The sequence below is a fragment of the Rhamphochromis longiceps genome, linkage group LG7 (assembly GCF_057381845.1).
Source record: "Rhamphochromis longiceps isolate RC_006_pf linkage group LG7, R_longiceps_female_GT1.1, whole genome shotgun sequence".
Lineage (NCBI taxonomy): Eukaryota > Metazoa > Chordata > Actinopteri > Cichliformes > Cichlidae > Rhamphochromis > Rhamphochromis longiceps.
Genome location: NC_140563.1, coordinates 9251086 through 9276354, shown reverse-complemented (window position 1 = coordinate 9276354; position 25269 = coordinate 9251086). Strand labels below are relative to the sequence as shown.

The 25269-nt window shown below is 40.2% G+C and overlaps 4 protein-coding genes across 6 annotated transcripts; 2 read left to right on the top strand and 2 right to left on the bottom strand.

Annotated features, from left to right (window-relative positions):
• The first annotated feature begins 74 nt into the window (after positions 1 to 74).
• Positions 75 to 2829, top strand: LOC146664748 (kelch repeat and BTB domain-containing protein 11). Its single transcript, XM_085411996.1, has 8 exons — positions 75 to 626; positions 715 to 903; positions 996 to 1180; positions 1247 to 1598; positions 1740 to 1885; positions 2008 to 2162; positions 2357 to 2514; positions 2644 to 2829. Exons 1-8 carry the CDS (start codon positions 375 to 377, stop codon positions 2827 to 2829), a joined length of 1623 nt encoding a protein of 540 aa, XP_085268122.1. The 5' UTR covers positions 75 to 374.
• Positions 2830 to 3197: 368 nt separating this feature from the next.
• Positions 3198 to 13218, top strand: cpt1b (carnitine palmitoyltransferase 1B (muscle)). 2 transcript variants are annotated; one of them, XM_085411995.1, is made up of 19 exons: positions 3198 to 3620; positions 5212 to 5364; positions 5454 to 5593; positions 5736 to 5907; positions 6033 to 6134; positions 7594 to 7731; positions 7816 to 7893; positions 8091 to 8198; positions 8288 to 8372; positions 8611 to 8806; positions 8906 to 9091; positions 9169 to 9274; positions 9358 to 9474; positions 9595 to 9759; positions 9847 to 9981; positions 10417 to 10569; positions 10665 to 10778; positions 10901 to 10993; positions 11087 to 13218. In XM_085411995.1, exons 2-19 carry the CDS (start codon positions 5224 to 5226, stop codon positions 11216 to 11218), a joined length of 2361 nt encoding a protein of 786 aa, XP_085268121.1. In that variant the 5' UTR covers positions 3198 to 3620; positions 5212 to 5223; the 3' UTR covers positions 11219 to 13218. The 2 variants fall into 2 exon arrangements, with proteins under 2 accessions (XP_085268121.1, XP_085268120.1); XM_085411994.1 differs by having other exon boundaries at positions 3489 to 3620; positions 5215 to 5364.
• Positions 13151 to 19658, bottom strand: sephs1 (selenophosphate synthetase 1). 2 transcript variants are annotated; one of them, XM_085411997.1, is made up of 11 exons: positions 19640 to 19658; positions 19432 to 19520; positions 18031 to 18171; positions 17831 to 17927; positions 17572 to 17675; positions 17355 to 17462; positions 16267 to 16421; positions 16083 to 16173; positions 15878 to 15977; positions 15387 to 15599; positions 13151 to 14269 (listed from the first exon to the last, which is right to left on the bottom strand). In XM_085411997.1, exons 3-11 carry the CDS (start codon positions 18124 to 18126, stop codon positions 14055 to 14057), a joined length of 1179 nt encoding a protein of 392 aa, XP_085268123.1. In that variant the 5' UTR covers positions 18127 to 18171; positions 19432 to 19520; positions 19640 to 19658; the 3' UTR covers positions 13151 to 14054. The 2 variants fall into 2 exon arrangements, with proteins under 2 accessions (XP_085268123.1, XP_085268124.1); XM_085411998.1 differs by lacking the exon at positions 19640 to 19658 and having other exon boundaries at positions 19418 to 19499.
• A 1133-nt stretch (positions 19659 to 20791) lies between these two features.
• bend7 (BEN domain containing 7) lies at positions 20792 to 24786 on the bottom strand. The gene is made up of 10 exons (XM_085411049.1): positions 24361 to 24786; positions 23689 to 23766; positions 23250 to 23603; positions 22930 to 23046; positions 22507 to 22853; positions 21987 to 22094; positions 21751 to 21868; positions 21561 to 21674; positions 21367 to 21408; positions 20792 to 20850 (listed from the first exon to the last, which is right to left on the bottom strand). The coding sequence occupies exons 1-10, from the start codon at positions 24422 to 24424 to the stop codon at positions 20792 to 20794; spliced, it is 1401 nt and encodes a 466-aa protein (XP_085267175.1). The 5' UTR covers positions 24425 to 24786.
• Between the last annotated feature and the right edge of the window lie 483 nt (positions 24787 to 25269).

The following is a 25269-nucleotide window of genomic DNA, read 5'->3' as shown; positions in this document are numbered from 1 at the left end:
CAAGAATAGATCAGGCAGAAAGACTTGCACTGCTCTAAGATTAAGAGACCCTTCTGAGTCCACCTGGTCTGCTGCAGGGCAAGAAACGTTTTCTAGCATTTTATTCGCCGTGCTTATTAGAGCGCCAAGCAGTACGAAATCGGACCCTGACGTTTTGGCGTTTACGTCGTTAAAGGTCACGTGACTGTGAGAGCTGAGGCAGGGAAATGGAGAGCAGCTGACAGCACATGGACTAAAATGCTTCTATTTTTCCATTGTGCAGAGGTTGTTGGAATTCTTCAGCGGGCCTGGCTTACCTTATATGGAGGACCTGCATTTCATTTCTGAATTACAGTGAGGTGCAACTTTGATCCAGACAGCGCTCTGTCATTCAGATGAATAATCTCAGGCAATACGTTATGATACTTTTTGAGTGGGTAAGCTTTTGGCTGAAATGCATTCTTAGAAGGATTTTGGATGCTTTTCCAATAGTCAACAACTGGATAGCGTCCTCAGCTGTCACAGACAGGGCATTATGCCAAACAGACTCAGAGGAATGGAAGACTAATGAAGCGCTCCGCACATATCTCCTTGGAGATGGTGATGAAACCAAGGTTACAGTCCAAACCAGCCCACATGCCTTTCTTGTGAGTATTAAGCAACGTGTGAGATTTCCAGTCATACTGGTTAACAAAAGGCCGTTTAAAAAACTTGGTTTAATAATTTATTTCAAAGGTGAACCTACAAAGACTTTCAGAGTGCAGTGAGTACTTCCGAGCTTTGTCCCAGTCCAGCATGAGAGAGACCTCTGAGAGCCTCATCCACATGGATCACGTGTCCTCTTCCATCTTCCGCAATCTGCTTGAGTTTTCCTTCAATAATAATTTCAAAGTTCCCCAAAATGAGTTGGGAGCACATATAAAGGTACAGCTTCATATATAAACCTCCTTGGCTAGTAATTCAAATTCCTAGGAGTGACATCATGATTTCTTATATTTCTCTTTCTGTCTCTGGAGGTAAGCAACTATCTTCTAGCAGATGCCTTCCTCTCAAAGTGCCTGTCAGTCCTGACAGATGAGCTCAGCCCATCTAACTGTTTGTCATACCTGAGTCTTGCTCATGAGATCTTTTGTGTGGAACTGAAGATGACAGTACTGACTTACTTGAGTAGAAACCTGCTGGAGCTCCCAGACATCATCAGGTAAGCAAAGTTTCAATTCCCCAATTTTAAATGTTTGTCTTTCACTAAAATCGATTTATACCTCAGGTGCCTGAATGAAGAGGAGAGGGAAGAAGCTGTCCACTTGAGGACTCGAGGAGACCGACACCTCTGCACCCTACGGAAAGAGAACCTGAGTTCTTGGAAGGATCCAGAAACAGAACATGCACGACACATATTCACCCTGCAAGGATCAGAGGACAGTGGAGATTGGTGTCCACTTACAGAGCTTCCCTTTCGGGCTGATAAGTGGTGTATTACAACAGTGGTGCTTTACAACTACTTGTATGTCATAGGAGGTTACAGGGAGCGTATGAAGAGAGGCTGGGAGTTTAGCATGGCTTCCTTTCGATACAATCCCTTTACTCATACGTGGGTCACCACATCTCCTCTGATAAAAGTAAGCAGTCTCCCAGTTTGAGTCTCAAGCAGGTGGCCAGTCTGCCTGTTTGTCTTAGCCCCAGCGAATTCCTCTTGCCTTGTCTTTTTCCATCGTTTATATAACACTAATGAAAAGTGTCGCCATCTGTCATATCCACAGCACAGAAGGCACTTCAGTGCAGTGGCCTGTGAAGGCTGTATTTACGCAGTGGGAGGCTGGTACTTGGACTCTCTAGTAACTCCAGACTCCAGCACAGCTCTCTACACAGCTGTAGAGTGCTATGACCCATGGAAAGATAAGTGGAGGTTTGTTTCCTCTTTGTTAGTTCAAAACAGCTAACAGCTTTCTGCAGCACTTGATGCTTTCTAATTGTTTCTCTTCCAAAAAAAAAAGCTTCCTTTAGTTATTGGTATAATCTCTGCCTCAGGTTTGTGTCCTCATTGCCACTCACTGACTTCCAGTTCACCATGTCTTTGTCCCATGATGTTCCTCTTGCTACGACCCTTGGACAGTGTATCTATGTGCTGGGGAGCATCCAGAGGACTGGAGAGAAGTTGTTACTGCAGTACAACACAAAGAAAGGTGCATACATCTGGAAAAAAGCAACCAAGCTCAGCAAAAGAAACCTGGTTTTATTTCCAGCACAGAAAGCTCACTCTTATGTGTGCTGCTGTCTGGAAAATGCCTTCGGTATAGTTCACCGGCTCTAGATTTACATTTACAAGCTGTACACTGATTCATAAATGGTTCTTTTGAATTCTTTCTTTCTCTATTAGATGTATGGTCTGAACTGCTTCCCACCCTTACCAGAGCCAGCGTAGATCTCCCTACACTTTACTTCCTGGGGGCCACGGACAGGCTGCTTGTGATTGGTGGCAACAACTCAGAGAATGTGGTAACCTCGTTCTGTGCGGAGTCACAGAAATGGGGGCCGGTAAACAATCAACAAACCCACACTCATATTAGAAGAGCACTGGATTATCTGGATGCCTAAATAACATATTCATTCAAAGTAATTTTTCACTCCATTTAAATTGTTGATAATGCTCTTTTTTCCCCCCAGGTTTACAGCGCTGAGAAAGTGGCATTTGCAGGTCAGGGGACAGTGGCTGGTGATCAGATCCTGATGATGCCAAGTGTTGAGCACAACACTGTTGTTAGCATGGACCTCCAAACACTCTCCCTCAAAGCTTTCCCTCCTCTACCCATCTTCACTCGCTATGAAGCTACCTTTTATCTTCATTTCTAATGCTATGGTTAGCATCTTTGCACACATATGTTGTGTGCAGGTTCTTTTGGGCTGAATGTAGTTTGCAATAGCCCAAGTACTTCTAGATCACTTCCCAGTCCTTATGTTGTCCAGTGTTCATATTTCCTAAAATGTAAGACCAGTTTACCCCGCTATGTTGAATGTTTGATTTGTTTACATTAAAATAATGCAGTATATACAATGCAATACCTTTCTTGCCTTGATTAACACCTTCAAGTCCTACTAACCATCACCACCTTGCCATCACCAGTGTGTGAATGTGTGTGTGAATGGGTGGATGACTGGATATGTAAAGCGCTTTGGGGTCCTTAGGGACTAGTAAGGCGCTACATAAATACAGGCCATTTACCATTTTAACCATTCTCATCGGTGTCAAATATAAAACTGGTATTACAGTGTTTTATTTATTTATTTATTGGTGCCATAGCAGAGATGTACTTCTAAGTAGGTGAAATGTCACATGGCTCTCTGTTACTTCTCAACACAGCGCTACAGCGGATTCAGTTACGTAGCCAGTTAGGCTCTGTCTCTGTTTGGTGTCTTGTTACAATGACATGGGAGAGAGAGAGAGAGAGAGAAACCGAGGATGGTGGTGGGGAGGTGTGTAAAGCACAGGAAAGGACAAACTTGACCACAACCTGACGAAAGCCACTCCAAGGGCACAGAGCACATAAGCCTGAGCTCAGAAGAAATTCATTGCCTCACTGACACAAACCAAAGTCATAGCTTTCCTTTGCTCCATTGGTTTAGGCTCACACTGCCCTAAAAAGGTAAAGTTATTTTTGCTCATTTCTGCATGTTTGCTTTTTTTTTTCTTCTGATTGCTTCTAAGTGTAATGCTAAAATTTTGCTTGGGCATTAAAATTGGAATATTATAAGAGGGTTTTCAATAACAGACAAAAATCTTTAGATATCTGCGAGATTTTGAAATGTTTCTATATTAACAAAGCTGCAGAGCTTTTCTAAATCTTAAATTATACCAGTAGGTTTGCACACATTTGCGTGTTGTATTCTGTGTTTATATTTCCATGCCCGTCTGCGGATTGCACACATGCTCAGCCGGTGTACCACTATATCTGGCCACTGAACTTTGTCCCACTTGGTGACTGTTCAGTCATATGACATGGAAAAAGAAATACTAGACCTGCTGCCCCCAACCATTATATGGACTGCTATGGGAAGTCCTGATATTTTTGTTAAGAATTAAGGAAGGTCATCGTATTTCTCAGACAAAGACTGAACCCTTTCAACCTTCAGTGTATTTATTTTGCATTTAGACACCTGTTAAACTTCTGCCAGTGACCCACCTTATCACATTATGAGCAAACAGGACAAATAGAGCCGCTTTCTTTAAAACTGCCGTCAGTCACATCTGTGAAAGATTGTTTTTTTTTCCTTGAGGTTAACTGTGGTATGACAACAGTTAATGAAATACCCAATGTTTAGTCAAACCTGGGCATGGCCCAATGGGGAAAGAAATGAGGGAAATGATGAGGGAGTTCAGTGGCAAGTGCTGAAAATCAGTCTGTAAGTCTCTCAGTGACGACCTTTCAATGGACTAGTAATAAGTAGGCATGATTCAAAATTGGGATCTTTACAGATATAGCTTCTTTTTTCTGTGGAAAATAATTTAGAGTGTGTTATCACCATGAAGTCGTAAATCTCTGAAACCTTTAACAACCACTATTCAGATTTTCATTTTTTACCTGGCATCCAGTGGTTAAGACAGGTGCCGACACCCTCTAGGCCTGTGTGGGACTTTAAACAACAAAAGGTATGCATTTTGGACATTAAGATCTTGGTAGGACAAACATTTGTAGCTGTCATTAAAAAAAAAAACCCAAAAAACATAACATTTTAGTGGATAAACTATTAGTTAAGGCATTACATCACCAGTAGGAGTATTTTACATTTTTTAAATAATTTTATGGTGTGGTTTTTGCTGATTTATTTATTTATTTTTTAAATTTTCCTTCTTTATTTTTCTTCTTTTATTTTTATTTTTTAATTGTTTGGGAGTGTTTTACTTCCTACCAACGTCTCCCCAATAGCCCCTTTTAAAAACAGGGACAGCTGGCCAGCAAAACAGTTGAGGGTCGTAGTTCTAGGTACAGTAATTTTTATATTCATTTTCAGTTATACTGGGTAAGAAACTTAATGGATGGATGGATGAATGGATGGATACATTTTATTGTAAATAAATTTGTTTTCTGGGCACCACTTTGGTCTCTGTAATCCTGAATGAATTAACATTAATTTATTATGTGTATTTTTTATTAGGAGATATTATAAAATATTATAGACCACTGTATTTTTTATTTTTTTTTAAATGTAATAAGTTCTCAATGCTGTTCATGTTAGCAGAACACAGAGATGGCTGAGGCACATCAGGCGGTAGGCTTCCAGTTCACTGTGCGCCCAGATGGTGTGGACTTTAAACTGAGCCAAGAAGTCATCAAAAATATCTACCTATCAGGAGTGACAGCATGGAAGAAGAAAGCCATTCAATTCAAGGTACAAAAACTGGCACTTAATATGGTAATATCCAAACTGAAAGGAGAGACCTTTTGTTACTAACCAATAGTGGTATTTTATATCCACAGAATGGTGTATTGGCAGGAGTCTACCCTGCCAGTCCCTCCAGTTGGCTAATAGTTGTAATTGCCATGATGAGCTCTTTATATATCCACACAGACCTGTCTATGGGAATGATGGATACCATCAAGGAAAACCTACCATATCGGTCAGTAATCCCACAAAGCCCAGTTTTGAAGTATTTCACTTGACCTTTAGACTTTACTGGACAAGCGATGCGGTTATTTTGAGTCATTTATCTGTTTTTATGTCGTTATTGACAAAGGCGGTGTTTTGCATTTTCTGAGCAGAGACTGTATGTCAGTACAGACACGAGCAGTGCTGAGTGCCATCCTGTTTGCCACAGGACTGTGGCTGTTCCTCATCTACCTCCTGAGATACACTCTTAAAGCTCTTCTGTCCTATCATGGATGGATTTTTGAGTCCCATGGAAAAATGAGTACATCAACTAAAGTGTGGCTGGTATGTTCGTCTCACTTTCATTCATGGCATGACTCTTATTTCATTTGGGACTTTTTGGTTCTGTCATTAAAGAGAAGGGATCTTCACTGATTTTTTTCTTTTTCTGTTTGTTTTTTTGTTACCAGTGCCTGGTAAAGATGTTTTCTGGACGCAGACCCTTGCTCTACAGTTTCCAGGCCTCCTTACCCAGGCTTCCTGTGCCCAGTGTGGATGATACAATTCACAGGGTATGTAGTTACAGTAATGGATTTGCATGATCAGAAACACATATCTTATTTGTGCTCCCATAGTTTTCTAAAAACATAGAAACGTGGTCTGGACATCATTACAAGTAGTTGAGATTTTTATGCATAGAAGCTTTTAGTTATTGTTGTTCCATCAGTTCCTGAATCTAAACTCACACTGAACTCAATCTATACCAGCTGAAGTTCTTGTCAATAATTCAGTTGATATACAAAAACCTATTAGACTAACCAAGCACAGGTATAAAAATACTACCTATGCTGCTCCAGCAGCCTTCCTGCACCCTGCTCAAATTGTGTACAGTTTTTCAGTAGGTTTTTGGGAAGAACTTGGCACGTCCTCTTGCAGAAAAGCTGTCTTGGATGTCTTCCAGAATTTCTGGTTATACCTTTCAACTGATATGTCAATGTTTTGTTAATTAAATTAAATTAAATTTTATTTATACAGCACCAAATCACACCAACAGTTGCCTCAAGGCACTTTATATTATAAGGTGGGGCCCTACAATAATACGTACAGAGAGAACCCCAACAATCAAATGACCCCCTGAGCAAGCACTTTGGCAACATTGGGAAGGAAAAACTCTGTTTTAACAGGAAGAAACCTCCGGCAGAACCATAGAGGGGCGGCCATCTGCTGCGACCAGTTGGGGAGAGAGAAGGAAGACAGGATAAAAGACATGCTGTGGAAGAGAGATAGAGATTAATAACAATTAATGATTCAATGTAGAGAAGTCTATTAACACATAGTGAGTGACAAATGTAACTGAAGAAGAAATACTCAGTGCATCATGGGAATCCCCCAGCAGCCTACACCTATTGCAGCATAACTAAGAGAGGATTCAGGACCACCCGACCCAGCCCTAACTATATGCTTTAGCAAAAAGGAAAGTTTTAAGCTTAATCTTAAAAGTAAAGGTAGTGTCTGTCTCCCGAATCCAAACTGAAAGCTGGTTCAACAGAGGGAGGGGCCTGAAAACTGAAGGCCCCCATTCTACTTTTAAACACTTTAGGAACAACAAGTAGTCCGATAGCAAAGTGCTCTAATGGGTTGATATGGTACTACAAGGTCATTAAGATAAGATGGGGCCTGATTATTTAAGACCTTTATGTGAGGAGCAGGATTTTGAATTCAATTCTGGATTTAACAGGAAGCCAATGAAGGGAAGCCAAAACAGGAGAAATATGCTCTCTCTTTCTAGTCCCTGTCAGTCTTGCTGCAGCATTTTGGATTAATTGAAGGCTTTTCAGGGAGTTTTTAGGACTTCCTGATAGTAAAAAGTAGTCCAGCCTAGGAGTAATAAATGCATGTACTAGTTTTTCTGCATCACTCTGAGACAGGATATTTCTAATTTTAGAGATGTTGGGCAAATAGAAGTCATTTTATTACGTGACGTCTGCTTCTATGTAACACTACTCCCTGCGTATGATATTCTTTTCACAGTACCTTGAGTCAGTTCGACCTCTGCTGGACAATGAGCAGTACAATAAAATGGAGCTTTTGGCCAGTGATTTTAAAGAAAACAAAGCAGCTCAACTGCAGAGATGCCTAATCTTAAAATCATGGTGGGCAACAAATTATGTGAGTAGTGTTTTCTGTCTAACATGCTACTGAAATTGTCTTGAATTGTAATGATAGACAATAAAAACCTGTAATTTTCTCCAGGTAAGTGACTGGTGGGAGGAGTACATTTACCTCAGGGGCAGGAGTCCTATCATGGTCAACAGTAACTTCTATATAATGGTATGTAAAACTGTCAGTACATCAGTTGAGCGTTTTTTCATTTTTATGTTAGTAATGGGAATGAGGTAATAATTTATTTTAAATAATTTAAACACGTCATCTTTAACTTTTCAAATAAATGTGTCTGTTATCTGTGTTTGTTCTCTGTTTTGTGTTGTCACTTTGTTGTGTTTGGTCATTCCATTTATTGTGTGAAGGACCTCTTGTACGTGACCCCAACACACCGTCAGGCTGCAAGAGCAGGAAATGTGGTACATGCCATGTTGCAATACAGACGCAAACTGGAACGTGGTGAACTTGCACCGGTATAGCTTGCCATTACAATTACTCTTTTCTCTCGTTTTATTGCAAGGTTAAACTCTGTGTTGACTTCTATTTAACTTTTTCTGCTCAGCTGAGGGCTTTGGGGACTGTTCCTATGTGTTCTACTCAGATGGAGAGGATGTTTAACACCACTCGCATTCCTGGCATTGAAACAGGTGAGCAAATGTTTAGATCTGTACTGTATGAGTGCTCAATCATCAGTCACAGATAAGATACTTCCCATTGTCCAGTATGCAGCACTAGTGGGTACATCTCTATTAATGATTTCACAGCAAATAGGTTCCATCGCTCTGTAAAGCTACTGGGACATATCTTTGATGCTGTGCTTTCAGTAAGTCACTGTGTGTAACTTAAATTAAATCGAATTTTTTACTGGCTTAACAATCTTTACAGATTTTGTGCAGCACCTGACTGATCGGAAACACCTGGTTGTCTTCCACAAGGGTCGGTTCTTCCAGGTGTGGCTTTACACTGGAGGCCGTCACCTTTTGCCCAGTGAACTTGAAACACAGTTTCAAAGGATTCTCAATGATACATCAGAACCTCAACCAGGAGAGCTCAAACTAGCTGCCCTGACAGCAGGATACAGGTATATACAAACAAAAAACACCTTAAAAAAGCAGGTAAGCAGGTTAAATGTTCAAACACTTTCAGCAGAAAAGGGAAACAGTCTCACTCTCACCCTTAGGGTTCCATGGGCTCAGGCTCGGATAAAATATTTTAGCCAGGGCATAAACAAAGTATCCCTGGATGCAATCGAGTCAGCTGCCTTCTTCCTGACATTGGATGATGAGCCGCAGGGTTACGATCCTGCAAAGACCAACTCACTTGATAGCTACGCCAAGTCCCTGCTGCATGGAAAATGTTATGACAGGTAGGCAAAGAAGACCAAGCCTTTTATTGACTTTGACCAAACTGATTCCCTAAAAGAAGTTGGGGTTTTTCTTGCAGGTGGTTTGACAAATCTTTTACATTGATCTCTTATCCAAATGGAAAAATGGGTGTAAATGTTGAACATTCTTGGGCTGATGCACCAATTGTAGGACACATGTGGGAGGTAGGAAAAGTGTTCTGAAAATATCCTCAAATAATGATTCAAAGAATGCAAATTTTCTTCAGCTGCATTTTTTTTCTTTTAAGTATATTCTATCAACAGACTGCTTCCATCTTGGATACACTGAGGAGGGACATTGTAAAGGGGATGTGAACAAAAACCTGCCTCATCCCACTCGACTACAATGGCAGATTCCAAATGAGGTATAGAAAAATTTGTATTTATTTCTTATATCCAGTATTGTTTTTAGTTTTTTCTTTTAATTTAATGGTGTTTTAGATCTGTACACAAACTAATTAGGATATTCTTTTACCCTCTCTAAGTGCCAAAATGTCATTGAAACGTCATACCTCTCAGCCAAGCAGATAGCTGATGATGTGGACTTCCATGGCTATCTGTTTGCTGAGTTTGGAAAAGGCCTGATCAAGAAGTGCAGAACAAGCCCTGATGCCTTTATTCAGCTGGCCTTGCAGCTGGCCCAGTTTAGGGTAGGCCTGCCATAGTTCATAGAATCACTGACATTTCTTTAAATGTATCTACAACCATCAACTAATAGATAACTCTTTGCTTTATAGGACCAGCGTGTGTTCTGTCTGACGTACGAATCATCGATGACACGTATGTTCAGAGATGGGCGGACAGAGACAGTGCGCTCCTGCACTTCTGAGGCGGTTGCATTCGTCAGAGCCATGGAGGACGCTGGTGCGACGGTAGGCAAAACAAATAACCATGTCCACAACAAATAAAAAGGTCATATCATTCAGCTGCTCGACAGGTGTGTATAAAGAGAATCACAGGTCAAAGGCATTTTAATGGAGAAGTTTTTAATAAAAATAGACAACAACTTTGGACTTAATGTGGTTTATAATGTTTATCTTGTAGTCACGGGACGTTCATGTACTCAGTTTTAGATTTTCCGATGGGTCACATTGTTAAAGAACATGTTGTTCTACTAAGACCATGGTGACCAAGACCTAGAGGTAATGTGTGTCAGTGCCCTGGACTTTAAGCTCTTGGATGTTCTGACAGGGTCAAGCTGGTACTTTCCTTCATTGATAAAGAAATCTAAAAATTATTTTAATGCAGTTTTTATTTATTTATTTAGAAATATTAGAAACTACATTGCCTGTTGTTTATGTTGTCAGAATGCCCAGAGACTTGCCCTGTTTCGGAAAGCAGCAGAAAAGCACCAAAACATGTATCGTCTGGCCATGACTGGTTCTGGGATCGATCGTCACCTTTTCTGTCTCTATATAGTATCTAAATACCTTGGTGTTGACTCACCATTTCTTACTAAGGTTAGCTCTATTATCTATCATGTGTTTTTAATGTGTTTTTGTTGTATAATGCTCTTTTCCAAACTAAATTCACTGTCTTTGCGTAATGCTTAAAGGTGCTTTCGGAGCCCTGGAAGTTGTCCACCAGTCAGACTCCACAGCAGCAGCTCAATTTAGTTGACATCAACAAGTTCCCGAAATATGTGTGTGGTGGGGGTGGATTTGGCCCTGTGAGTTAATTTGATGCAATATGAACATGTGCAAAAAGTTACAGTCATAGCTTTCTTACCTGCTGGCCTAATCAAGGAGGGCTATGTGAAATGTAACAGCGTCTCTTTGTTATCTTTTTTAGGTAGCTGACGATGGTTACGGTGTGTCTTATATCATTGTTGGGGAAAACCTCATCACATTCCACATCTCCAGCAAGTTCTCCAGTCCTGACACAGTAAGACAGAAAAAAGAGCACTGCATACTATAGATCCAACTCTTCCTGTTTTTATCTCTTGCTCTGATTGCTCCTTCTCTGTCTGACCTACAGGACTCATATCGGTTTGGTCAGCATATTCAAAAGGCCATGCTTGACATCCAAGCTCTCTTCAAGCCTGAAAATGATAAGACAGCACAGAATGCAAAGTATGTCCATCTGGAAAATGGGAAAAAGCACATATAACAGAGAGTGTGGCAGGGTATGTTGGATTTGGAGCACATACAACCTGTGACTCAGTCTTCATTCATAAAAATAAAACAAGGCTCTGGTGACAGGTTGGGCTGCTGTGGTGAGTCACAGCACAGGAGCTTGGCATTCCTCTCAGACAAAAACAATATTTATTACACATCTATGTTTTTCCTGTTTATATTCGGGGATAAAGAAATGTATTTCTTTTTACACAATAGTTCCTCACATACACATACCACCCTCACTGTATATAAATCCAATGTAATGTAAATAAAGCTACAATATGTATTTATTCATGATCTTATGAAAGCTGTAAATATATCTGCCAATGTGTTCTTGTATTTGCAGATCTAAATTATTTGTTATGTGCCTGTATTTAAGAATTTGCTGTTGATTTTAAGGCGGCTGTCATTAGTGATTAAAAATATAACACACTAAATGCAACTAATGCATAACTAGTGCAGTCATCATCAGTGATTTCTGTGGCACTGCTGTGGAAGATTGGAAAATTCAGTTTGAAATGATTACATCAGCTGTGTGTGTGTATAGATAGACAGATATATGACATAGTGTAGGGACTGAAAGAGGCATGACAGAGCAGCAATGCACTGACAGGTCTTAGTGAGAGCTGTGGGAAATTTGCTGTCAAAATTAGGAGATTGTGTTCAGGAGAGTGAATTGTCTCCTTAAACTCTTGTGCAAGCATTGCTCCATGAATACAAATCAATAGAAAATAGTTCATCATACTGGTAAATTTGTGGATGACATACAGTATTGTGCAAAAGTCTTAAACCAGCCCTAATTTCTTTATATTTGGCTTCCAAGGACCCAGGTGTATTTGTAATTACTTTAAGTAGTCTTGAGCTCCGAAAGATTTCTGAAGATCATTCAAAGTTTTTCTGTGGACACTGGCTGCTTTTTCACTGTTTCTGTACAGACTAGTCTTTGTTTTGGGTTTTTTTGTTTTTGTTTTTTTTTTGGGGGGGGGGGGGGGGGGGGGGGGGTGTTAAGCGGCATAAAACTGACGTATGATTCATTCAAGCATAAGAAGACGCCTAAGTCGAGCCGTGAACCAGTGTTGTGTAAACATACAACAGAAAAGTTAGCAAAGAACTAATATTAAATCATATTAAAGCATTTTGTTACTAACATTTTGTTGCAAAAACATGCAATTTTTTCCCATTACTGTATGTAAATCTACAAAAATTGCCCAAGAAAACACAGTTTGACAGAAATAAAGTATAAAAACTATCCAAAGCAGATAAAGCTTATCTGAAATTCATGTCTTTATTATATAAAAGAATTGGTGGGCAGGCACTACCACTCATGAATTGGTCTCCCCAGTGTCCAGATCTCAGCATTATTGAAGCAGTGTAGGAACAGAATGCAGTCAACATCTAAAGAAGAGATTTGAATGTCCTTTAAGAAGCTTGGAAAAGTATTCCTGAAGACTACTTAAAGGAATTACAACAAACTTTAAGAGAGTTCATGCTGTGTTGAAGAATAAAAGTGATCATACCAAATGTTGACTTTCAAACTTGTTACATTTGTATAAACTCTATTTCTGTCTCGTTTACTGTATTCAGATTAATTCTTGAACGTTTCAATAACTCGCTGCAGCCATTTCACAATTTCTTTGCAAAATATGAAGAAATGAATAGTGACTCAAGATTTTTGCACAGTTTTGTATTCCTATTCATTACAGAATAAAATGAGTACTTGTGCTTTTAAATACATTGACGACAGACACAGAAAAACTTTTTTTTTATTAGAGAAGTTTATTTTAAGAGGTGGCAAAGGGGATTTTGACATGTTCCTGAAGTTTTACAGAGAGCTTCCCGATTTATCCCTGCTATCTGACCTTTGACCAGCTGGAAGCTTCACTTTAAATCAGCGTTCTTGCCGTACATACTCTGGCAATGATGAGGGAAAAAAAAAAAAAAAAAAAAAGATCCTGTACTTGTGGACTAACAAAGAAGTTTTAGGCAGTTTTTCATATAACATTCCGATTTTGTATTATGTTAAACATGACATAATGAAAATGCAGATGGTTTACAGTTCATCTCCTGAGGGTTCTGCAGATATTAATGTATCTATGACCACACGATGATGTATAACAATAAGAAACCACTTTAGAGAAGTATCTGTTTTTTATAAAACTTTAGTTCAAAATTGTAACTACACTGTAACTACATGGCCAATTTGATTTAGTTTATCCACACAAGTGAGACCAAATTTCAAATAGATCAAGGTTTATTAGTTTATGCAGGGACAATACAAAAAGTCAAAGTAATAAAAAACAAGCCATTCTGGTCGCACTTATTTTCTTTCAAGGCATCAGTTACAACAATGAACTAAAACTCAGCTGTATAACTGTACAACAAAGTAAATGAACAATAAACAAAAACGCCACCATGGTTTGATGAGAGCAGTTTTAAGAGAGCCAAAGAGGCAACCGACTCCAGACTTCCTAATGATTCAAAATGAATCAGCAGTATCAGATTATCTCCTATCAGAAGCTGCCTGCCAGTCAAGCACACTGAACATAACAGAGTACAATAGACAACAAAAGCAAGTGGATTTTAAGAATGCTCTATTTCTTACCAATTTTTATCGCGGGGATACTGCAGGTGGAGTCCACTGGGTAGTGATGTGCCCCCACGGGGCCACTGTGTGGAGCTGTTTTCATGTTGATGGCACGCCAACCCAGTCTTTTCTGTGTACATACTATTTGTGTATATATTTCAACACTCTAGGATGGTTCTGTAGTTTATGTGTCTAAAATCACTCAGAGCTTTTGGGGTCCGGTCTGTGATGCAACAGAGGAGGTTTAAGAAGTTGCACCAGGTGTTGGATTGACATTCTGTGTGGCCGCCTGTGGTGCCACCTCTATGATTCGTGGTTTGTCAATGATGCGAGCAGTGCGGTTTCCTTTCTCTACAATCCCGATGATCCATGCTTGATGACCTTCTCCGTATTTTGGGGATTTGATCTCGGCACAGAAGCGGGCAGCTTGTTCTCGAGGTAAACAAATAAGCAGGCCTCCTAGAAATGAAAGGAGATGTTGTCAGACAAGTGACTTAAATGAAGATTTAAGTCTAATTAAATCACTCATTTTTAGAATATGACACTGTTAGGGAGTACTCGGCCTTCTTACAGATAACTCTAAAGGCATTTTTATACATGAACAAATTCACAAGGTCCAAATTTGCCATTTCTTGCATGTAGCACACAGCTGGAGATTATCGGTGCCTGAGGTGTTCTCACTATTGGAAATACTGCCTGCAGGTAGTATGACATCCACTGGCTTTCTGCAAATTCTCCATGATGTGCACCACTCTCACATGGGCCCAACTGGATATAACAGACTTTTTTTTAAAAACAAATACAACACAGCTCTAATGCATAAAGTGCATGTGTGAAAACAGATTTGATATCAATTCTGCTGCAGATTGTTGATCACAGCATGAAACATTAAGCAGATAAACTAATCACAAAGATAGATCTTTTAACTGATGCGCTCAAGTTCCTGTAGATTATTTAACAACTTCTTCGGCTTCTGTAACATCTCCACATAGTTAAGCAAAGACACTTATGTGACTGTAGATGCGCGCCTTCATCAAACTGCCTCAATTACACACGCTTGCCATCTTCCAACACTGTCTTGAAGAAATTAATGGCCTATAAAGTCTGATATGCTTAAAAGATAAATCAGAAGGACAGCTGAACCTCAGCCAAATTTCAACCTTTAATAGTTACAATCTCAGGACTTTCAATCAGACAAAACATCAAAATGTAAAATTTTTATAACATGTCTTGCTTCTCTCCCCGAACATCAACCAATTATGGTCTGTTATTATTGCTGCTTTACTTATTTAGCTACCTAATTGTTAGGAGATTAAACTCTCAATTCACATCCCCAAACAAATTTTCCCGAAAGAGAAAGAAGCTGATTAATAATAACAGAACCACAGTCTTTTGTAAAATCAGTTACAGTGAGAAGTGGCTTTACCTTACTGATGGCACATAAAATTCAGTTGAGCTGCCTCTAGTTACACTTTTTCATTTTCTAAGATCTTTTTCCAGAACTTACTGCATTCCTCAATGCATTCCTTGGTAAAATCTCAATGTCTTGAAAACATTAAAATACACACGCACACACCTGATGTTTCAGGACAGGTGCCATGCATGAGCCCGAACATGTTCCCACAGGCTTTAGACACGGCGGCCATCTTGGCGAGCACTGGGAGGTTGTGGATGACAAAAGACACCTCACTTCGCTGTTGTCGTGCCAACGTCTGAGCGTGGCCGAGGATGCCAAACCCTGTGATATCGGTCGCTGCGTGAGCATTGAACGTGTGCATGAGACCCGCAGCTGCAAGCAAAAGACAGTAAGAAAGGCATCATGATGATCAATTTGTTTATTGCCAAAAATCTGCAAACACTCAAGTAATCTGGATGCAATAATGTCAACTAGTAATATAATAGAATCTAATGGGTAATAATACTCATTACATTCTTACTAACAAATAATTACTAGAGAAAACAAAGTCATTAGAACCACATACTCGGTAATGCTATTGTTAAAATGTAACCGAGAATAATCAAAAGTTTAGGCAGGCAGAAAAGGTCACATGCTCTTAATGGTCTTGCCTGTCCTGTTGAGCCGAGCCATATTCATCATGGCTTCATGGTAGGCCAGCTCTACGTCCTCCTGCGTCACCACCAGCTTGATCTTGTTCCATTTTTCAGGCTTTTCAGAGACACAAAGAAAGCATAAATAGGCAGTGATGTTACTGGTTATTATTAAACAACAGGTTTTTAACAAAATTATTCAGAAACGAGTTGGCAGACTTACAATATCTAGCCACTGATGCACTGCAACTGCCACTTGTGTTCCAAGTGGTTTGGTCAACACCAACACATCTCCTGGCACTGCATTGTCTGGCCTGAAAAACGTCAGACACAGCATCGTCAAGCTTGTTTTAAGGCACCCAAGGAAGCAAAAAACAGCAAAATATGCAGCAGGAACTCATTCCTACATGATAAACTCATTGGGCTGGCAAACTGTTGTTGCAACTCCTCCCATCACTACCCAGGGGTTGAGCACCGTCTGACCTCCTGTTACAGACGTCCCTGCCTCCTCTGATGCATCTTTGAATCCCTGGATGATCAGTGGCATGACTTTGTCTCTCTCCTGTAAACACAGAAGAATGTCAGAGTCGAGGCTCGGGACATTTTAAATGCACTGATGATAATAAGAGATGTCCCAAACTAATATGATTCCAGTACTAGGGCTATTGCATGAAATTACCCGTCACTTTATTACGTACACCTGTTCCACTGCTCATTGATGCAAATCGCATGATTGCAACTCAATGCATTTAAGCATGGAGGCACAGTCAAGACAACCTGCTGAAGTTCAAACTGAACATCAGAATGGGCTGATTTAAGATAAAAGCTGATTTAAGTAACTTTGAACATAACATGGCTGCTAGTGGTCTGAGCGTTTCAGAAGCCGCTGATCTACTGGGATTTTCCTTTGTAACCATCTCTAGGGTGTACAGAAAATGGTCCAAAAAAGAGAAACTATCCAGCAAATACTGGATGTCAGACATGGGAGAAGAAACACCAGACCATTACAAGCCGATAGGAAGACAACAGTAACTCTAATAACCACTTGTTACTACCAAGGTCTGCAGACACATCCCTGAAGACACAGCACATCAAACCTGAAGGCATCTACACACCAGAGCACCTGAAGACCACACAGGATGCCACTCCTGTCAGCTAAGAACAGGAAATTGAGGCTACAGTTACACAAATTCACCAAAACAGGGCAATAGAAGGCTGGAAAAATGTTGCCTTGTCTGATGAGTCTCAATTTGTGGTGCCACACTTGGATGATAAAGGTCAAAATTTGGATGGATTTTTGGATGTGCATCCAACAAATCTGCAGCAACTGTGTGAAGCCATCATGTCAATATAGACCAAAATCTCCAAAGAAATTATTTCAGCACTTTGGTGAATCTCAAAGAATTAAAACATTTGCAAAGCCAAAAGGATGTCTAACCCGGTACTAGTAAAGTGTCCAGCAAGTGTACCTTTACTTAAGCAAGATGTGTCTTACTTTCTCTGACATTTTGTTGCTGACTCCCAGAAGCATCAACATGTTGTCACACTCAGTAACTCCCATGGCGTACAGGTCACTTAGAACATTGGCACAAGCAATTCTTCCCTATAGAAAAGAGACCATGAAAATTCATCACATACAGGTTTGGTATGCAAAGTAATTTAATGAAAGAAAACCAGAAAAGTAATGCTAATGAAGAAGGGAAGGTCCTTACCATCATGTAAGGGTCATCCACAATGGGATAGATGTAGTCTGTTGTCTGGACAAGAGAAAGGCCACCATGCCGGAGGGGGATCACACACGTGTCCATGCCAATGCCTTCATAAAGAATATCTCTCTTAATGTAATATTTTAGAGTGTCTGCACTTGTGACCTGTGAACTGTGACCATGTATTTGCTGCTATGCTTAAAAAAAGAAGGGGTGGGGGAGAGATAGCATTGCTATTAATGTGCTATATGATTTTAAGAATTACCTAATCGAGGCATAACCGCCCCCAGGAACTGTTCATCCTCTTGATAGTGGTTCTCTTGCAGGGTTTCTAGCAGCTTCTGTAACACATCTTGGGGGACCTGTGATTAGAGAAAATGACCACAATTTTGATGTATTATTTCCTCACTAATCTGTGCAAAGAAAATAACACATTCAAGGCAGATTTTTTTGTAGACAGCTAACCTTGCAGCCTGTGCCTTTGAGCTCAGCAAACCGTGTGAGCCTGAAGTTCTTGTCCAGCTCATAGCTTTCAGGGTTAAAAGACTCCCTCACAGACATGTCTGAAGAAGCTCTGGGTCCGCACCACTAGAACCACATCAATGACTATGAAAAATAAATAAAACTGGTGATTAGAGACAGTGTCTGGGTGTCTCAAGAAAATAAATGCAAATGTTGAGCAAAAGAAATGCTGGTTGGCATCTCTTTTGCTGCAATGATAGAAATCTTGTCCCAGAGCTCTGTTGACAAAATATTAGGAACACCTAAGTACATTAGAAGTTACTACTATAAACACGACTCAAAGATCAGTGTGATATTATTAATGCAGGCGTGTTGTATTTTGTGATTGAAACAAGTTTACAAATAAATAATAAAAAACTGCATGGCGATTTTAATGCACAGTTGTTATTAAATGTTTTTAATTTGTTAAATACTAGTTTTGATAATTATTATATTCTTTTTTTAAGGCAACGGGGTGTCGGATACCTTTAAATTGAAATGCACAATAATGAATGTGGCATCACCTAAAAGCCCCCCCCCCCCTCCCCCCATACTCTCCAATCACTGAAAATATAATAAACTTTTGTGTTCCCAAAAATAAGCTCCACAAAGTTGATAAAACTGAAACGCCGTGCAAGTTGGTTGTTCCTTATAATCTCGGATTTTAACATAAACCGGCGTGAGCTGATGAAGGGGCCGTTACTGGTATAGTGGGGTAGTGTTCAAGACAAGCAATGATCCCAAGTTCATTCAACCCTTGGGCACAGGCTAACAATAAAAGTAATGATGTGTGAGTGATTCCGTGTGATGTGAGCGGCATAACACGCTGTCGGCAGCTCAGCTTTAAGACACGTGCGTTGATAATGACAGCTACACCCTCTACGTCTGTTTGTTTTGCTGAAAATGCAGTTTTGGCTACTGCTGCTAGCTCTTGCTAGCAAACGCTGCTCCATGCAGCAGCCGTTGAACAGCCCCGTGTAACAAAGAGCCGATGAGCAACCCACTTCAAGAGCTGCTGCACATCTAAAAACAGATAAGACGCACACTGCGACCTAAACGTGACGCGTAGCGTTGAGTCGCAGTGTCAGCTCGTAGCACATGTACGTTAAAAAGTTGCCGTAGAGCGCCGAACAAAAATGTCGGCGGCGGAAAAAATTAACCCTTTCCTGTCCCTCGCCATGCGATGTGTGCAACATTAGCGTCAACACGAATAAAACCGCGCTGCACCTGCTACGTGTGCAAACTTTGTAACGCTGCGGTGCAATAGAAGTGTTTACAACTGCTCTAGATGTGATTTTAGGACCAAAGCGGAGGTATATTCTTGCAACATTTCCCCTTTAATTGCTCTGACCATTTTATCCTTACCAGCTTCACGTTAGCGGCGGATCCCGACAGAAGAGCGGGGAAGGCACCAGCATGCACCGGGGCTACAAACGGCTGTCCTGCGAGAAAGCCTGACGAAAAGTGACACATATTTGACTTCTAACATTGGTCTAAGCGAATAAAACTGTAGAAGTATCGTGAGTAATTAAGCATATTGTGTTTTAAAAAAATGTATCCAACCTCTGCTCACCTTTATAAAAATGCGTGAATTAGAATGCAAGAAGGAAACTAACCAGATCTCAAAGGGTCCTCCTTCTGCACACTGGCGGCTTCAACATCCCCTTTAATGAGCTGTGAAGTCTGGCAACAAAATCTCAACAATGGAGTGTACCTTTAATTTACTGTTTCCCTCCAAGTGCGACTACAGCAACACAACATTGCCTGGCTCGAAGTTACCCTAATAAAAGATAAAATAACTTTTATTTTATCATTTTTAGCTTGTGTTTTGATAACAATTAGCCTAAATTTGAAACTTTTCTTTTAACATATTTGAGTGCTTTGTTTTGTTAATTATACTTTACACAATATAAAAAAAAAACACGAACAGCAACTTTGAATAAAGTAGATTTAATGGTGGGATCAACCTTATTTTTTAAATATATGTACAGTTAGCAAAAATGAAAGGAAAATACATAATGTCATCACAATATTGACACCAACTGCAGTGGTATGCATAGCCTAAAAATCTAATAAAGAAAAAAAAAACATTTATAGTGTGCGATATATTTTTATATTTTCACCAAATGTAGACTGCAAACCTATTGTTAATTTGCAAATTTTTTTAATGAATTAAAATTTGCCCCAAAAAGAAATACATCGGACCATGTTTACAAGATGTTTGCATTTGGATGTAATGTCTGGATATAAGGTGGATGCTGCACTGCACATTAAACCCACTAAAGTTACTTGAAAGGCACAATTCACAATGAACAGCTTCCCGTGAAGTTTAGTTTTTGCTAAATAAATGAACGCAATAGTGTTATAGTACTTAGTCTCATTTGAGATGTTTGATCTTTATTTCATTGCATGGAAATAAAACAAGTTAGCTTTTAAGGCTGTTGTCTTTTATGTAAACAGTAAGTGACCGATTTTATTACCTAACCGCTATATAGTTCAGTGTTTATTTTCACAAAATTCCAAATCTCAGCATTTAAATGGGGCCCCAATGAAAAGCCTTTTGGAACACAAATGCTACATTGGGATTCTTGTTTGGTCCTATTTTATGTCTCTTTACATTCATAGCACATAGCAGTTAACAGCTGCAAATAGTGGCAAAATGCACCAATTCAGAGAAATAATGAAGACAAGACTCTACTGTAAGGCCATCGTGGCAGCCATTGGATTAACCAGTTGTGTTCGCTGCTATCCTCTCTTCACTTGCAGCCTGTTTATTATCACAGCCTTTAAAAGAAGGAAGAAAATATTGTCAAAATGATATATATATATTATCACCAAAAAGATATCTTAATGAATGAACATGGCAACAAAATAAAATGCTATTGTGACAATGAGGGTGAAATATAGAGGTGAAAGAGTGGATATGCGGCATGGTGTGAGGATAATTAGCTGACATTTTGGAAAGCTGCATGAAAATGTCAAAAGTCACTGTGACAGCATGACAACACCAGCTTGTGTGTGTGTGTGTGTGTGTGTGTGTGTGTGTGTGTGTGTGTGTGTGTGTGTGTGTGTGTGTGTGTGTGTGTGTGTGCTGTGACAATGATGTGGGGAGAGGTAAAGCCATTGTGTACTCAGAGGGGGGCTGATGGAAAGATTTTGTAAGATGGAGGGCTGACATGAAGGGAACCAGTAACCAGAAAATGGTCAAAACAGACAACTGAATTAATGTATGGGTCTGTGTGTGTGCCCACGTGTGGCAGACACCCATAAGTGTAAAAATCATAATAACGAGTTTAATACTTGTGGATGGTCCATTTGAGATGTCTTCTGCTTCTACGGCATCTGAAGAGCCAAAGACAACATAGATTGACAGACGGCCTTTTCTTTAGCCTTGAAACGAGCTGCCTTACAAGTATTGTAAAAGGAATGGGCTTCCTCTACCACCTTAATCAAGGAAAAATATTAAAATGGTTTAAATGATTTAGCAGCAGAACCTCTTTTCAGCCTCCTCCTTGCAAGTTTGATCTGATCTTGAAGGATCTGAACCCAGTCTCGTGGCCCAGGCAACTTCTCTATTTTGTGTTCAGTGCAGTATTTCTCTGTAAAAACTGGACACACACCATAGTTACATTAACGTTTGTTCAGAAATGTAGTTACACTTTAGTTTTTCTTTCTCTGCCTTACCTTTAATGGCACCCACAATGTTCTGGTCCAAGCCCTTACGGTTATCATTTAGCCCTCTCTTCCTTTTGCCATTTGGCAAGGAGTTAGCCAGCGTGGCGTCATCAAAGAAGGCACACACCTAAACACACAGCAGAGCTCTTGACCAAGCAGCATTTTTGTTCTTTGTTCACATTTCACACGATTATAATATAATCAGAACGACAGAGAAAACGCTTTTAAAAATCATAGACGTGCACCAGTTTCCGGAACAGCAGGCTGCCTGAGCGTGTATAGTTGACCAGAATGGAGTCTAGCTGGGCCTTAGAAATAAACACGTCATAATCCTCTGCAAGACGCACCTCAGACTGTGAAGGAGTCAAGCAACACAGAGTGTTAATTGTAAAGCATTAAATAAATGTCACCAGTTGAAATATGAGTTTTTAGAAAGAAAAAGCGAGAAGACGTTATCTTCATTTCTAGCATTAGCTCAAATCATAGATGTGCTGTAAAATAAACCGCAAGGATGTTTGCACAAAGGTTTATGTCTCATTAGGCAAAAAACAAGGAAAAATCAAGGTACTTAAACTTTTTTTTTTAGATATGGAGCTTCACAAAAGAAGCAACGTTTAGGCTGCAAATTATTTTTACATGCAAATACACATACACGTTCAAATTCATAAGACAGGTGCAGTGCACCTGAATCAAATTGAGCGTGCAAATGAGGCTTGGTAAGCACACGTTGCTGCATACGTACATCCACACTAAGGTAAAGATTACCTCTAATGCTTGTGATTCCCGTAGTTGGTTCAGGAGAGGAGATGTGTTGTTGACCGTCACTGGGTTGGTCTGAGGTGGTGGCACAGGAATGTCAGAGGAGATGGGATGATTGTTGGTTGTAGATGAGTCTTGTTTCTCACATTCTCGCTTCTTTACAGATTCCACAGGTGCAGCTTTTAGCAGTGATGCATCCAGAGGAGCAAGACCAGCTCTTCTGGTGCTAAACACAGATAGCGGAGCCATCCTATAGATTGGTCTCCTCTTTCGAGGCCTGTGGCGAGGACTGGGTCCTGCACCTAGGCGAGGTTGAGACGGCGATGCTGCCCTTTCCTGCTTTTCTAAAGATGCTATTAAAAGGCAGAAAAACATTATATTGTGTTTATCTCTTTATTTTAGAGTGTGTATTGGTGTTCATTTACTAACCTTTTTGATTCTGCATCAACCTCCTCATGCCACGTAGTTCCTGCAGAATAGCCTGCAAGGTGCCCTTACAGTTACACATACAGCAGGGGGTTTCTGGCACAGTAGGAGGAACTACATCTGCGGGGAAATGAGGGATGCATTTATTAGCGCTTGTTCACTCTAACATATGCACACAAGTGCAAACATGCTTTAATGTAACAACAAAGGTGTAAGCCATTGCTGGTGTTCATCACTCAATATTTAATGAAATTCACTATTCTTCAAATAACTTAAAATTTGTTTAGTAGTTTTCTCCTTTCAAACATGCACCGATATCCTACCATTAGTTTCATTCACTTTGATTAAACCCTTTGTGCTGTTGAGAATCCTGAGGGCTCTGGAGCGTGTGCTGTACTGGCCGCAGCCTGGGCTGTTTGGGACTGGGATGGATATGGATGAAGGTGAAGGCCCTGGATCCTCTGCAGAGTTCCAGCTGTTGCTCTGGTGGTCCTCTGACACCAGAGATAAAAGTTCAGGCTGATTTATCCAGTTCAGAGGCTTTTCCTGGGGCTCCTTTGTTAAGCTATCCTGCTCTGTACCAGCACGCTGGTATATTCTGCTGGTCTTATCGCTCAGAAGCCTCATCATTCCTGTGATTTGCCTTTTGATCTCCATGCCCTCATCCTCCAGCCAAGCTACATTAAGAGAGAATGGTGCTCATGTAATTACTGATATTTTGTATGATATATAATCAAAATTCATTCTCTGAATGGCACATACCATCAGGCATAGCACCATCCTTTGGCTCCCCATTGGCATCTTTGGAGCTGGAGTTAATCACATATGAAGGCTCTAAATCTGCAAAGAAAAAAAACTGAATAGTTTCGTTATGAAGCACAGCTGTAAAGAAACGCAACAAAACCTTGGTGACAGATGTCACAGGATGATATTGCGGCCTTTTGCCTTGTAAGGTTGAAGCTTGTGCGGGCTAATGAGCTGTGATGCCTACCAAAGCAGAACCCTCCACCTCACCCCCACCCCATCCCATGCAAAAACCACCACCTGTAGGTGATATGAAGTAGTGTAGTCAAGAGAGGTGGTGTGTTCCTTACAGCTTAAGCAAAAAGTGCACAGTTGAAGCTCCTTGTTACGAGCTCAGAGTGCGCAACATATTTTCACATTTTATTCAATTTGCTTACTTAATTCAGTCTTAAAAATCTAACCGGAATGAGCCGCGTTAAGACTGATGTCTAGGATGTTTCTTTTATTTTCTTTTACATGCAAGATGTGAATCCCTATAGTTAGCTGCTGGTTAAAACCGAGGCACAGACTGGGCATTGTCGTGGCTATCGCTTTTGTTTACAGAGTCGTCTCTGCTGGCGCACAGCGCCAGACAAACACCCAGACACAGACGCGCGTCTTGCAAGGTCTTGCATTCATTCAGCAGTTTACCTCCATCCGTGACCAGTTTAAAGCTCTGCGACTTCCTTCTCCTCTTCCTTTCTCCAAACTCCATCTTCAGGTGGAATATCCAGTAAGTCGTGCAGTGGAAAAAATATTCGCTCTTCGGGAGGACGAAATCACTGACTAGGTTACACTCAGCGGAATCACTGTCCGTCTGCCTTATTAATCAGTTAAATTTATTTCCTGCTTGCGCTACAGATTCTCCTATCTCTTCGCAAATATTCGCAGTGTTAAGCTCAAAGTGGCCCGTTCAGTTGTATTCTACAGTCCATTCCCTTTGCCAGCATGATGCAGCTTCTTGGCTTCCGTCATGTAAATAAATTAATGACTTTAATATTAAAAAATCGTCACATATCCTTTTGCGCCACCTGATGGTATGTTCTCAACTGAAAGGTCGAGTCAGACATTTGCTAGTGGTGTCCAAACTGTGGACCGGTATTAACACAAACAGCACTGAAACAGAAAAACAAACTTTAGAGATTTTTTTTTAAAAGGACTTATTTTACAGGCTACTGTAGATGAAAAAAGGAGCCAAAAGCCAAACGTCGTTTGACTGAAAGGAGAAACAACTCAGTTACCAGATGTTTGGTGTTTACTGTGGTCGATATCTTTGTAAATCTATTTTTGTTCATTAAAGGGATCATGCTTCCTCCTCCACTCATAACAACTGTATAATTCTAAAGTCATCAGCAGAAAATATAGGAAGTAATATTGAGTCACTTATCACAAGTGAAGGCCATTTAGTCTCTTTCGCTATAATTTCCTTTATCACCAAAATACAAAAGATTTTGGAGGATTTCAAAAAGTTAAGTCAGGATTTTTCATCTTCCCTTCTTGGAGTATAGCGCATTATTGTCAGATACGTAAAACAAACAAGTGTCGACCCATTTTCTAAAT

What these genes read in the sequence shown, in the direction of transcription:
- LOC146664748 (XM_085411996.1), top strand. Translation starts at nt 375, where the DNA reads ATGAATAATCTCAGGCAATACGTTATGATACTTTTTGAGTGGGTAAGC. An exon ending in GAGCTCCCAGACATCATCAG is followed by an intron (nt 1,181 to 1,246) that starts GTAAGCAAAGTT and finishes TTTATACCTCAG; the next exon opens with GTGCCTGAATGAAGAGGAGA. An exon ending in CCACATCTCCTCTGATAAAA is followed by an intron (nt 1,599 to 1,739) that starts GTAAGCAGTCTC and finishes TCATATCCACAG; the next exon opens with CACAGAAGGCACTTCAGTGC.
- cpt1b (XM_085411995.1), top strand. Translation starts at nt 5,224, where the DNA reads ATGGCTGAGGCACATCAGGCGGTAGGCTTCCAGTTCACTGTGCGCCCA. An exon ending in AACGTGGTGAACTTGCACCG is followed by an intron (nt 8,199 to 8,287) that starts GTATAGCTTGCC and finishes TTTTCTGCTCAG; the next exon opens with CTGAGGGCTTTGGGGACTGT. An exon ending in TTGTAGGACACATGTGGGAG is followed by an intron (nt 9,275 to 9,357) that starts GTAGGAAAAGTG and finishes TTTTCTTTTAAG; the next exon opens with TATATTCTATCAACAGACTG.
- sephs1 (XM_085411997.1), bottom strand. Translation starts at nt 18,126, where the DNA reads ATGTCTGTGAGGGAGTCTTTTAACCCTGAAAGCTATGAGCTGGACAAG. An exon ending in GCAACAAAATGTCAGAGAAA is followed by an intron (nt 16,422 to 17,354) that starts GTAAGACACATC and finishes CTGTGTTTACAG; the next exon opens with GAGAGAGACAAAGTCATGCC. An exon ending in CACCTGTCCTGAAACATCAG is followed by an intron (nt 14,270 to 15,386) that starts GTGTGTGCGTGT and finishes TTTCATTTCTAG; the next exon opens with GAGGCCTGCTTATTTGTTTA.
- bend7 (XM_085411049.1), bottom strand. Translation starts at nt 24,424, where the DNA reads ATGGAGTTTGGAGAAAGGAAGAGGAGAAGGAAGTCGCAGAGCTTTAAA. An exon ending in TAAACTGGTCACGGATGGAG is followed by an intron (nt 23,767 to 24,360) that starts GTAAACTGCTGA and finishes TTTTCTTTGCAG; the next exon opens with ATTTAGAGCCTTCATATGTG. An exon ending in GGATGGTGCTATGCCTGATG is followed by an intron (nt 23,604 to 23,688) that starts GTATGTGCCATT and finishes CTCTTAATGTAG; the next exon opens with CTTGGCTGGAGGATGAGGGC.